The following is a 13,679-nucleotide window of genomic DNA, read 5'->3' as shown; positions in this document are numbered from 1 at the left end:
TAGAAGTCCTGACCGACGACAAAGCATTTAGTACGTCAAGCTCTCAAGACAAGTCATTACCTCCCAAAGTTTTCAACCTATACAGGCAAAACAAAGGAGAGAAAATGCAGTTCTTGCCCTTTCAAAGATGAAGATCAGATGCAGATATGAAACACAAGATCAGGACCAGGAACAAACCAAAGTACTCCTTTCTTTCCTCCTTATCACCCCAAATTATCCTTTGCGTTTCCAAAAGTATGTTCGTGTTACAGAGGTGAAAAAGTGAACAACATTTCAAATAACCAAGTCACGTTTATTTGTTACATAATTTGTGGCACTCCTCTGAAATGAACCGCAGCAACAGCATACACAGTCAAAATATGCTCAGTACAGTGACCCCTATGTTATAGGGCACACATACTAGCTGTGATTAATCAAGGAACAGAATTATTTAGAGGGTATGATTACTGGAACAAGATAGTATGTTTATTCGGTACACAGATTTTGGGGGACAACAAAGGTAGAAACCTCAGACAGAACTGCCAAAAAAAGCATGAGAAACTGTTCAGTGCATATAATAAGAGAGGCTAGAAAATGGCACTGAGTCAATAAATAGCAACTTAGATAAGTAAAAAGTACAAGAGGTCACAGCCCGGAACAGTATATTGCCATGAAGAACCACAACCATGGATTAAGAAAAACACTTTACAGTAGAAGTCTCAATTCTGCACTTTTTGCAGAGGACCCATTTGATTATTCTTACAGATTCGTTCAGTATCTGTAATACAGTTAGAAACAGCTTCATAGTCAGTTCAAGTTTCTCATCCATTGAATAGAAAAAGAAAATGCCTTTGAAAATTAGGCCATGAACTATAACTGCTGTAAAACCAAGGGGGGAAGAAAACCCTCGCAGCCTGTATTACCACCTTAATTCCTTCCCCCCTCATGTGTAAGCTGATACATCATTAGAAAGTCTTCCTGTCCTATTTCCTAAGAGCCCTTCTCTTGAGTATTTTGTAATTCTGTAAGGCTTCTTCCCTGGCAAGCCTGCTTTAAAAATTAAACCACTGTTTAGCAACAGTAGGTCTCATTAAAAGGTGCATTTACCACACAGTAGTATGCTCTATATTTAGAACTTGAAATACATCAAATACCACAGCAAATGTAACTATCGTGGGTGGTAAACATCCAGTTTAAAGGCATCCACTGTATTTGTGTGAAGAACAGTTTTATAAATAGCTTCCAAAATTCTGCTCAACATAGGCAGCTAATAATATCCGAAGATAATTTACACTTTTTCATTTCTCCTACCAAAACAAGTGTTAGGCCTACGTTGTCTGCCAAGCACTCACCTGGAACAAGGACTGTGGGCATGCTCTGAACAATAACTCAGCTGGGCTGCGAAACAGATGTGAGAACTAACCTGAAATTATTAGGAGCATTCTGGTTTGCCTTTTAGGCTGGAGAACTTGTAAAAACTTTCCGTTTAGATTTTGATGTCTTCCTATTCAAAGGCAGCTGGAAACACAGGAGCTATGTCAGATCAAATGGTCCTCAACAGCTACAACTGACTTATGCCCTTTGACAAGAACTTTTCTATTGTTTCCAAGAGCTCTTAGAATTTTTTCTTCCCTAAGCAGTAGCTTCAGAAACTTCAAGTTTGGTTTGCAAGTTAATGATAATTCATGCAGATCTGCATCCCTGTAAACCTATAATAAACTGACGTCTGGCACAGAAGATAATTCCTCAGAAATATTGCTCCTTTCACAGTTTAATCAAGGTATAGCTAGTTCAGAAGGGCCTCATTTTCCCCTTTTGCCAGCCTTCTAAATTATACTTCCTTTTTTTTTTAAATCCTAATCTTCTGTTTAAAATGTGTGTATGCATCTATTTATGTTCACTGGCATTTCTCTATGATGCAAACTGGATTTTCTGAGATGCTGGGAGCTCACAACTCCAGTAGAAGTTGGCAGGCGCAATGCATGCTCATCATGACATAAAGATACAATAATAAAAGACCAGAAGGGGCCCTATGTCACTACGTTCTCAGACCATTTCCTTATATCACACACCAATGATAAGCAATTAAGCAGCCTGTTTCTTCCTCAAAGACTTCTCAGAAGAACAAGAAAAAGTCATTCTTTGTTCAATGGTATTGCATCAAAGCAAAATGTTTGTCACTCTATCTGTGGGTAAGAAAGTAAATTCCTGTGAAAAGGACCCATGAAACAACTTTTAAAATATTATAGTTTTCTGTGCATACTTGTTCCTTTTAGTCTTAGAAAAAACTACTTCTGCACTTTCCAACTATTGTGTTAATCATGGGCAATCCTCTTGTAGCACTTCTGAGCTACGCAATCCAAAGATGTCCGTCCACATCCATGATGCTATGATTTCAGGTGTGCTGAGTCTAACGTGGAGTTTGACAAAGAGCCATGGAGTGTCCTGCCCCACATCCAATTAAGATCTGTTTTGCGTAACCAAGGGCTTTGATTGGCTTTGGGACATGAACATTTGCTTCTGTGCCATCACCACACATCCCATGTTCGTTCCATCCCCAAGAGAAGCACTGGCCACCTAAAAGAGAGGATACAAGATATAGAATAAAGACCATAGAAACACAACAGCTTTAGTTAGTTTTGGGGAGCAGATTTGTCAAGTCATCTTCTAATTAGGTTCTAAGAAATTCTGCTAAAGTGGGGAAAAAAGTTCTGGTTCTCTTGAAAATGTAAACAAACCCAAATGAATTATTCTCTATCTTGTTCCATATTGTTAACAACATAAGAGAAATTAAAATTACATAGACATTTGAAAATCACTTAGTAAATACATGGTTCAGTATTTATACAAGGCCCACAGAAATCTCTCTGTATTTTAAGGACCTTCCCTTGAAATTATGTGGAATCGCTGTCTTTCAAGTTCCCCCTAGTAAGCAAAACTATCACAAACCAAGCCCAGCGACTTTAATCATTCACAGCATGATCTGTAGAACTGGGGAACACAGAGTCACAGAGCAGCCAAATTACTTTTCATTCCTGCTTTCAAGTTCACATCTCACCTTTTTCCTTTAAATACAAGACTCCGACAACGTGCCTTACTCATAATCATCCTACTTCTGCTTGCTTTGACATAATTTCACTGCTTTTATTATCCTTATTTTCCCTCATTATTATTTATTTTTGTAACATCTACTCTTTTATATCCCAAATCATGATCCATGTATTATTATTATCCCATAGTACTCTTTTCTTGAAGCAAAATATGTAAATTTTGTTCTATAAATGACTGGCATAATAAAAATCCACAAAAAAACCCTCTTATTCTGAACTACAAGAGATATTTCTTCCCTATTTTCTTTTCTTTATTTGGCTGTCACAGACTGTGCCTGTGACTTTCTGTAATAAAAAGAAAGCCACCCTGCAATATAATCATGTTTCTGATGCAATTGTTATTTTTGAAAAGCAGCAGGTATTAACAGCATGAAGTACCATTCTGGAGTCCAAATAATGAGAAGAAAAGTGCCAAAATTCAAAAAATCCAATCCCAATCATAATTCTAAAATAATTTTACTTTTCAAAATTCAGAAACAGGTTATTGCAAAGCTAGCAGGACCGTCTTTCTCTCCTGTAAATCCAGTAACATTTCATTGTCATCTGTTTTCTATACATGTTACTATATTCCAGTTCTCCTCTTCTGTAATTAAGTGTAAACATTACTAAAGTCAGATGTAATTAAACAATGACCTTTAATTTTCTTGACAATCTTTAAGGCAATGGAACACAACAAAACACCACTAGAACGTCACAGTAGGCTAGATATTTCTCACCTAATACAGCAGTTCCGTTATTCTTATCTTAGAAGGCACCAGATTTTCTCATGACTATGCATGTGCAATATTGACAGCCAAACCTATATCACAAATGCACATACCTGTGCTGCAGAAAAGTACCCAAAAGTAGATGTGCAGCATATCCCATTTAAATATCAACAGATCAGAACTTCTAAGAGGTTAATTGGAATTTTTTTTTTTTAAGGTTCCAGGTAAAATATTTGTGTAAATATTAACAAGCAGGAAAAAGACATCACAAACCAAGACTAAAGACACATCACAGAACAATTATTCAGGGAAAAAATTCAAAGAAAGAAAACCAGCTGCACCTAAGAAAAGGCATTCTTTTGCACAGTTAATATGTGGAAACTGCAGAATAAGCCTACTTGAGTGGGAAAACTTCCAAGTTTAATGAAAAGGGAATATAACATGCCCTTACATTAATAAGATGACTATGGTAAGCTTTTTGTTACTAGACCTACTAGCCATTAGTACAACAACTTGCGTGTTTGTATGGAGACTCACTACATCTGGCTAAAAGGTTTGGTTTTTTTTTTTTTCCATCCTGTCCCATCAGGACAAGAGAGAGGAAACCAGAAAGTTTTTGGTCACCTTGAATTATAAACTGCTCAATGGAACATTAATGGCATAATAAATATTCAAAGAAACAGTGCAGTAGGATATTAACCTCTCAAATTGATAAATATATCTAGTCAAACATCTTTTGAAAAAACATCACAGAAAAATTTACAAGCTAGGAAACCCCCAGACAAGAACATCTCCCCTAAAATAAGGATCACTGAGTCTTTTCCAGCCTTTATTTCTCCAAGCATGTAGAAAGGCCACCAGATAGATCTTTCTACATGACTCCAGTGAGCTCCAAGGTTACTGAAATGGGCCAAGAGTGAAAACTGGCAAAAGAAAAACGGAGTAACTAGGAGTTATGAATAGTCTTATACAAAAATGTCTCGTACATATATGGAGAGCCAGGCAGAAATCTGAAGGGATGAAAGGGCAGCTGACAGATAGAGAATGACAGGCCACAATAATGATTCTCATCACCATCAAGTCAGAAGTCAGGAAAGCTAAAAGGCAGAGAACTATTGTTGTGAAAATAAAAGGTATTCTATACCACATCTGTCTGTAGAAGATTTAGAGAAAGGTTTGTACATAAAAAAAGCTAGATGCTAGATTTGTGTCAGAGAAAACAGAATTTGCAGAAAACACAAAGTCCATTTCTTTGTAATAACATTAACAAAACTTGCAGGAGGGCTGGGGAAAATGGCTGTGGTGACACTGGCCAGGAGGGAACAAGCAGCTATGTGAATCACTGGCACAGAAGTTGAAGTCAATGAAGATTGAAGATAACGAAGCACCTATTAAAAAAATTACATAGAAGGAATATCTGCAGAGTTAAGGAAAGGCCTTCATTAAGGGGAACTAATGGCTAGCCTCTGGACAAAGGGCACCATTTCATTTCAATTCTTTTTCCTTCCCCCACATTCCCCCCACTTTTTTTTTTTTACTTGTTTTCTTTTTGATTGCTTCTATTCACAGTTTATTGCTGATAAAAACCTCAACACAGCCCCAGCAGCCCTACATGCTTTCAGGAGAAAATTCAATTTTTATGCCTGTGTCATACCTTCCCAGGATGAGACCATTAGAATGATACGTATTAATACAGCTACAAATTGCTTCTAACTAAATTTAAAACAAGCATTGTAGCATGTTCTCAAACCAAATGATTTGTGTTTGGTGAGGTGAGGAGGGAAAGTTGCTCCATGCACTGGTTAAATGAAACAGCATAATACATAGCATTCACCTTTTCCCTTTTAAAACATAAATACTTAAAGTACAAATGAAACCACAGAACTCACATGGCAACACAGCATAATCCCAAGGGAATTTCACTTGAGTTCACAACCACACTAATGAAATTCTAGAGTAAGACTATGATGTTTGGGGGGAAAAAACCTGCAAATATACAAAAAAAGTGGGGAGAAAAAAACACCTTAACAAATCTGTCTGTTTTGGTGACACAAAACAGGAAGGGGCTACTGCCCTCCTTCTATTTGCAATAATTATTTAGGCTTTTTTCAAGGTAACTGAAGTGCCAACTGCAATCCACAGGTTGATTAAACTGGAGAAAAGTACTTCTAGGTAAAATAAAGCTGTAGCGTATTGGACAGAGGACAGGATCCTAGGGAAAGAGGATTTAGAGTCTCTCCTCATTGCTGAGTATTCTTCAGATGAGAAGAATCAATGTTAGCAAATAAGATGCTCTGGGTGAGATTCACTGCACTTCAGCCACCTAAAAATCAAGCAACTTAGCTATAGATCGTTATCCTCTAGTTTTCCTCAAGAGCCAATAGAGTCATCTACATCTCTCCAACAGGCAATTCATCTTATCCAAACACTGGTGTCAAAATCAAATCTATCTCACTCTGGTGACTATAGAGGGAGACCAAGTGATAGTCTTCCCCTAGGCATATCAGTTTTAAACAGCTGAAGACAGGTTACGATAAATCACGTCCTTACAATCGGTCTGAAGGTGAAGCAAGGAAAAGTGGAAAAAGGAAGCTACAAATATCACTGCGGCCTAGTTTCAGGCTACAGTCTGCTTCTAAACCAGCCTGTGCCCTGGAGGCTTATCACTGAAATCTTTAAAAGCTTGTCTCTTTTCTGCTTCTCCTCTCCCACTCTTCCAACCACACAAACAAACAGAAGTTGGCTTTAAAGACAATCCAAGTATCTTGAAGCTAAACTATTCATCAGACAGCTTCACATTTTAAGGATCCGTTAAAATGTTTTAGTACAGCTCTATTGTATAGGCTCTGTGCTCCTAGCAATACTCCACAATACCTCAAATTATTGGTTTTTTTAACCTTAAATTAGTGCTACTCTACAGAGTAGAGTTATAGATAAAGTTACAGTAGGCAAGAGATCAGCTCAGGGCAAGTCAAACAACTTTAAACAGCATCAGGGCTGGACCACGAACAAAATTCAGGTGTCTCAGCCATCCCCCCCTGACTATTTGAAAGCATTCAAAGGAACAAAGTAACACTACACAGAAGGAGATTTAGACCATACTTCTCCCAAGGAGTTGTAAAACACAAGTGAGTAAGTCTTCCTATTTTTTCAGGACATCTGGCAATCCAGGGTGTCATGTAAAATAAAAGGAAAGAAATATCCCTCTAAACTTTTGTATTTTTGTTAGCAACAATTCTGTCATTAGCGTAAAAGATTTGCAATTTTAGAACTTAAGAAACAGGGTTGATACCAATTGTTTTCTGCAGAAAAACATGGAAACGTATTAGTAACTAAAAGTGAAGTCTAAGCATTCTGCAAAATCTTATTAAAGGCAAAGTCTGTTAAGTGGAATATAAGATGACATGATCCCAAGACATTATATGGTACCTCCAAAAGTAGAAAACAACTAAGAGATTCATATAGTGCCAGTTTTATTATGGAGCTACATTTATACCCACATATTCAAGGAGCAAGCTGTTGTGTACTCCAGGCAGCCCATCCAATTGCTGCTGGAGTTGCTCAGGACCACAACCCTCAGAAGTGTGCGTCTGACTTTACAGTGAGTAAGCTGGATAAAAATCACAGGCATTGCAGTGCTAACACAATATACAGATAGGAAACAACATAATTTTTTTATATTAAGTGCAAAGTCATGGTGCTAAAGACATGTTGATTTCAAAGTTAGCCTCCAGTCAACAATCTGTCCTCACTCCACCTTTACATCATTAGTGGCTCCCCAGGCAGCGGACCTAGACCACTCAGTCCCCTCCTCAGCAGTGGTTTTACACAAGTGAAAAATCAGATGACTTCAGGTAATGCATCTGTGGTTCATCCTGGTACTTGGAAAGAACAACTTCCAATGGCCTCAAACAGCTACTCATAACAAATGCATGAAGCCTGCATGATGTGGACTTCTCTGACTTGGTGCTCTAAACTGATATGTGAATTTTTTTTTTTTTTTACAGCAGAAGCACTGTCTTGTTAGTTGGACCTTCTCTCTGCCTATACTTGTATATTATGTAATACAGCAGGGCCTCAAGGCCAACTGTCAAAATATCCAATTACAATATACAACTAACTATTGAAGAGAGTCAGAAAATCAACTTGAGTATACAAGATGCCTAGTATGGCTTAGGGAGCCACGGTGGTACGTGGGATACCATAAAATGGAGCAATAAGGCTACACATGTCCTTTGAAATTAATTTCATTTGGGAAAATCTAATTTCTAGTTTCTCTTTCAATATCAGTATCTATCCCACAAATGGCAAACAGAAGAGCAGTACAGAGCACATCTAATCTTTTCTATCCTCATTGCCATAGCATACGAATAGCCAAGAGTTACAAAATGGGAAGGGGAAAGAATCATGTTTATGACAATACAATTTCCAAGCATGCAGTGAAGGGCAATGTGGCACATCCAGCATGGCCTGAAAACTGTATATGGGGAGGGAGTCCAACATACAGCAATGCAGAGAAGTACGGAAAGATCAGTAAGAATGGCACTTACCAAAAAAAGCCTTAGCAGCTTCATATGAACATGCTGTGCATTTTCCTATGCACTGTTTTAAGCTATCAGGCAAATGCTGAGCCTGTTCACTAGAGGCAGTACTATCTTGCTAATATACAATGACAATAGAAATTTTGTCCCGTTCTCACAGGGCACTTCAAAGCAGGAGCTGAATGGCTCACCGCACAAATTAATATGCATCTATTTAAAAGAATCATTCCATATTACATCAAACTAGCCACTGTTTAGGTTACCATTCAGGCTAGTTTATGATGGATTTTATTTTTCCCTTCTCAGTTATGCATTGCCATTTTGAAGACAAAAACATGAGGAAGAAATTCACAAAACTTTACGTTAGGATTTAAAAGCAACATACTTGCAACTACAGATTTCTTGGGCCACTGCACCTTTACAGTTTCCGTGGCAAAACTGAAGTCCTGTAAGATGGAGATGTTGGCTTTGCAAAGGTAGCAAGGAGAGAAATCTGTTGCAAGGATTAACTGTTTACATTTCTGTTTTCACAGGGAAACACACAATGGTACTTATTATGACTAAAGCTCACCGTACTGCACAAGGTTTTCCTTTTGGTTTTACTCAAACATGTCAATTCCTTCCCAACAGGAAAGCATCTCCAACTCAACACAGAACAAAACCTGGGCTCACGACTTTGTGCAAGACTGAACGTATCTGGTCCACTGACAATACATGAGGATTATATCATACATGAAGCAGCTGCAGTGCAGAGAGGATTAAGCATTAAGGATGCTTTTTTTTACACCTGTAGAAGACAAGAAAATCTTTAAATTTTGCTCTCAAGTACAGGACAAAAACACCTGACAATTTAGTTAATGGAGAGATTTGTCTTGAGGCTCTGAATGTGGCAGTAATGTCTGCTCCATCGGAATATCAGGCATGGCAGAGTGTGACATTCATTCAGAACTTACAACCCTGCCTCTCAAAATGACAGGCATTAAATGCATCACAGTGCTTTAACTTTGTATGACCAGAACTAGACAATCATGACCTCATCACAGAGCCAGAGACTGCAGTTTCATGACCCTCTGTATGATGTCAAACAGAACATACAGAAAATACCTTATACTAAGTGCTTAGTAAGAGGTCGTCCATGCAAAATAAAATGGATGAAGCAGTATGTCAAAGCACATCTAGAAGGGTGCGAGTCATTCAAGTGTCCCATGGGACCATATGGTGCCATGGCCATTTGCACCCATGTATTCCGGGTATAAAGCATTACCATTTCAAATTTACACACACTTTAAACTGATGTAAATGATTATACAAAGAAAAGGAGGGGACAGTTGCGATTCATTCTGCCCTAGAACATTACATCCGAGACCTAGAATTGAAGGCCATCTTCAGCACAGGCCTAGAAAAAGTAATAGTTGACAAAAAGTTCAGTGAAGAATGCAGAAGCAAGAATCTGACAAACCCCTCAAACTGCATTACAGTACTACATGTAGCTTTCAAAGCACTAAGCAAATCATAGAGCAGGAGAAGGTACAGACGGCAAGATGAGCAGCAGCATGCAGGTGAAATGGTGCTTTCTCCTGCTTCGTTGGCTGAAGTCCGAAACAAGAGACCCAACCGGGCTCTCAGCAATCCTCTCCTCAAGAAAGAGCAGCTAGGTTGGACAAGAAAAAAATCTTCTTGTTCTTGGAAATGCTTTGGTGCTTAACACGTTTTATAAAGCAACTCTTTGTATCATACATTGGTCTACTTACAAGTACGTAGTTTTAAGGTGATCATGCAGACCAGGCTATATATGGCTGTCAGTCCTTGGCAGCTTATAAAAATGACTTACGATACAACAAAAGGTAAAAAGATGTTCCATATGGTCACATTTACCTACAATTTCTTATCATTTGACTGCTATTCTCTTCCCCTGAAGGGCTGTTTGCACTGAACAAAAGTGAGTGTTCTGGGGTTTATCTCTGAAGGTGTCCTTTTCTGCAGAACACAATTCTCTAACTCAGAACCAAGAAGTCAAATGTGTAAACCTTCCATATGGACATCTTCTGTAAAATAGCTTTGCATTTAAATGGGCTTTAGTTTGGACTTTTCCCTTATCAATTGCAAGGCTGCATTTTGGACAAGTTTCAAGACACATGATACAAACGTGCATTACTGTTGAGTGAAGTCTAAAAAAACTGCTTGTTGATATTAAACAAGTGAGGGCTTTTCTCCCCTGCTTAACAAGTAATCTGAGGTGAAGTCCAGAAGTCATGAGCTCAAGTGTTAGAAATGCAAAAAGAAAAATCAAGGAAATAAGTGGTCACTGAGTTTCTCAGTTTCCTTCTTACTGACTGAACTAGTAGATTTTCTCACAGCTACGCAAACATTGCCTCAGAACAAAAGTAGTTGCAACTCAGCAGTGACGTCGTTAGGATGCCTTACTTTGCAAAGTTTCAAGTTGTAATCTTAGCGTAACACAATGGCTCAGATGATGGTTCCCCTGCAAGCATCACAGTGCAGTTTTAACAGTGACAGCACTGTAGTACATGTGTACCCGTGAGAGCTTTAAAATACCTAGCTTGATACAAGCTATAGCATAACTGTAGTCGGAGAGAGTTCGGGATGAACTAACCCTCCTTTCTGGGCAGGATTTGTGGATTACATTTCTTCTGTGCTGCAACTGTTGTACTTGAGTTAACCTACTTGTATCTGGTTCAAGTGTGCCTATACCACACTGTACTGTAGTGCAAGCGCACATCTAATAAAAGTCCTATGGGTCGTGCTTTGTCTGTCTGTCTCAGTTTTTGTGCCTATTGTTATAGGGATCCTTATACTTGCCATTGTGTTGGGGTCTAAATGGGGTAACTCAAGATCTACTCAGATACAACAATGGTTGGGTCATTTGAGCACCTAGAAAAAGAGCAAGAAGTAAATGACTTGATAACATCCCCACGTTAACATCGCTGCCGCTTAAAACCATTATTCCCATAGTTCTGTGAACTAAGGGCATCCCTTTCAAAGAAGAAAATAGAGGTAGTTGACAGAGCTGTGACAAAAGATGAAAGCAAGCAAAAAAAATTAATCCCACAATTCAGACTTCAAACACAGACTTTAAAGAGGTTTACTTCAAGTGTGTGCACCAAAGGCAAGCCACATTTGCTCAAAGGGGCAAATGAAACACAATGTTTTTACCTGAGGTTGGCTCTGCAGGGCTGGGCTTGTGTTAACTTTCGACTGCAAGTAAAACAGTAGCTGAATACTGAAGAAAAACACTTTAAAAAAAAAATCAAAAAACCCCAAAACAAACAAACTGCAAAGTAATACTACCACAAACTGCACCCTCAGTCCCATCTACATGGCTAAGCCATTTCTCTGATTTCAGAGAGGGTTTTCAGGGTCTGCTGTAAAGCAGAACCCAAGAGTTCTAGCTCTTCCCTTTTCTTAAGGGTTAGGAAAAGATCGGAAACTTTAGCCATATCACCCAGTCAAGAAACTTATGCAAAGTAATGAGCCAAATAATGTTTACCAGAGGGGAGACACAAATTTTCTTTCCCTTCCCAGGTAACCAATAGCCAGGAAGACCAGGACCTTAGGGATATCACCTCTATTTTTTTAGCTGTACTTTTAGAGCAATATTTTATATTTTAGTAAGTGTTCTGGAAAAAAACAAGCGAATGGTCAATATTGGATATAAAAGAAGTAGTGGAAGAATAGGCTATGTCAGGTATAATTACAAAATAAGCATCATACCATAAGAATTAAAAACGGTCAGGAAGAGAATCAAAGCAGACAGCTTCATAAAAAGAAGTGCCCAGAAGGCAGGATTGGATCTATTTCTCCAAACATCAGTTCAAAATCATACATGACTGTTGAGCAAAGTCTGGAGGAATTGCTTGTTGATACTAAGCAAAGGAAGAGCTCTGCCATCAATATCTGTTAAAAGCAAAGACTAGTTTGCTTAGATAAAAACAGATTTTTACATACTTTTCTAGCGCAGAACAGAGATTCTGGGCAAGATGCAAAGCACAGCTTGCTAACTTTTACCTTTTTATATCTGTATGGACAAATTTCACTCTATTCTCTACTTTTATTCACTATACTATTTAATTACAAATCCATAATTCTTGTTGTAAAAAAAAAAAAAAAAAAAAAGTTGTTGAGTTTCAATACTGAGCTGGCAAAAACTGAGCATTTCAATCAACACACAGGGCTAAAGAGACCCTAGCCCTGAAGTGGAATGGAGTACATATGGGTGTGCAAACACACCTTTTACAAACTCAGGCCATTTAGTCAGGGAATAACACTGCTGCAGCACAGCTTATCCACATTTTTACCTTCAGCCTCCTCTGTGTGTCAGATGTCTGTACACTTACTCTTCATACCACTCTTGCCTAATCTTACCTAGAAGTGAGCAAGACTGGGAAAGAAATGCAGGCAGAATTTGGGATGCCATTGGGTGCCAAGTGACACAATTTGAGTTGTTCTGGTTACAAAAGGCAAACATCTCTGCTGCATAGGGTTCAAGGTACGTTTTGGGGACACCTCACCACTTTGCCTCCATCAGTATAAGATGCACCTAAATTCTCAGTTGGGGGCAGCTCCTTAAGTAGAGGGAATGTATCAAGTCAGTCCTTGGAAGAAGGCAAGCACGAAAGAGTGTCCCGAGATGAAAACCTCCTGCAATTAATACTGCAGAGATGTTTTCTGAAAGTTTCTGCTCTAGTATGTTTTTCTGGACCCTGGCAAAATAGCCATAGTGAAGACAGCATTCATGCATCAGGTGCAGGGATCTGAGGTTGGAAAGTAAAATCTGTCTTTGGCACAGTGACAGAAAGAACAGCTGATGGGCATAGGGATTCAGAGGCACCATGCCAGCTCCAGAAGGTCAGAAGACCAGAATGGACAATGCAAGCTGGGTCCCTGAGATGCCATTTGGCGCCATCCCATCTGATCCTCTGCATAACCTCAGGGAGAAGAGGAAACTAGCTGGAATCAAGACAGGAATATCTGGCACCATTTTGGAAGGACTGTATCTGCCAGAGACCTGGGATAACAAAGTATTCTTCAGAATAAAAACAAAAACAAACAAAAAAACCCAAACAACCACCACAAAAACCCAACTCTATCTCTGAAAGAATATTTGACCAAATTAACAATTCGAGAGCTTTGTTCTCCTTGCTTTGGAGGAAGCAGAAACACTGGAAATATGGGGTCTCCTTCATGCATTGGCCTCACTGTTCTTTCATGTGTCCTTGCAGAAAGCCAGTTTCTTCCATCTTATAGCTGGCACTAGGCTAATCACAGAGCAGGAGCAGCTACAGAAAGCAACCTAGAAGAAAGCTAGGATGGAAAAGAATTAG

At 38.7% G+C, this 13,679-nt stretch overlaps 1 protein-coding gene across 1 annotated transcript in view; it reads right to left on the bottom strand.

Annotated features, from left to right (window-relative positions):
- Positions 1-274: 274 nt before the first annotated feature.
- Positions 275-13,679, bottom strand: part of SERGEF (secretion regulating guanine nucleotide exchange factor) — a 161,640-nt gene continuing 148,235 nt past the window's right edge. The window contains exon 10 of the mRNA XM_019474522.1: positions 275-2,556. Within this exon, the coding sequence (XP_019330067.1) occupies positions 2,390-2,556 (167 nt within the window). The 3' untranslated portion in view covers positions 275-2,389. The remainder of the gene's footprint in view (positions 2,557-13,679) is intronic.

Source organism: Aptenodytes forsteri, unplaced genomic scaffold (genome assembly GCF_000699145.1).
Source record: "Aptenodytes forsteri isolate BGI_AS27 unplaced genomic scaffold, ASM69914v1 Scaffold8, whole genome shotgun sequence".
Classification (NCBI taxonomy): domain Eukaryota; kingdom Metazoa; phylum Chordata; class Aves; order Sphenisciformes; family Spheniscidae; genus Aptenodytes; species Aptenodytes forsteri.
This window is presented reverse-complemented; position numbering and strand designations above follow the sequence as displayed.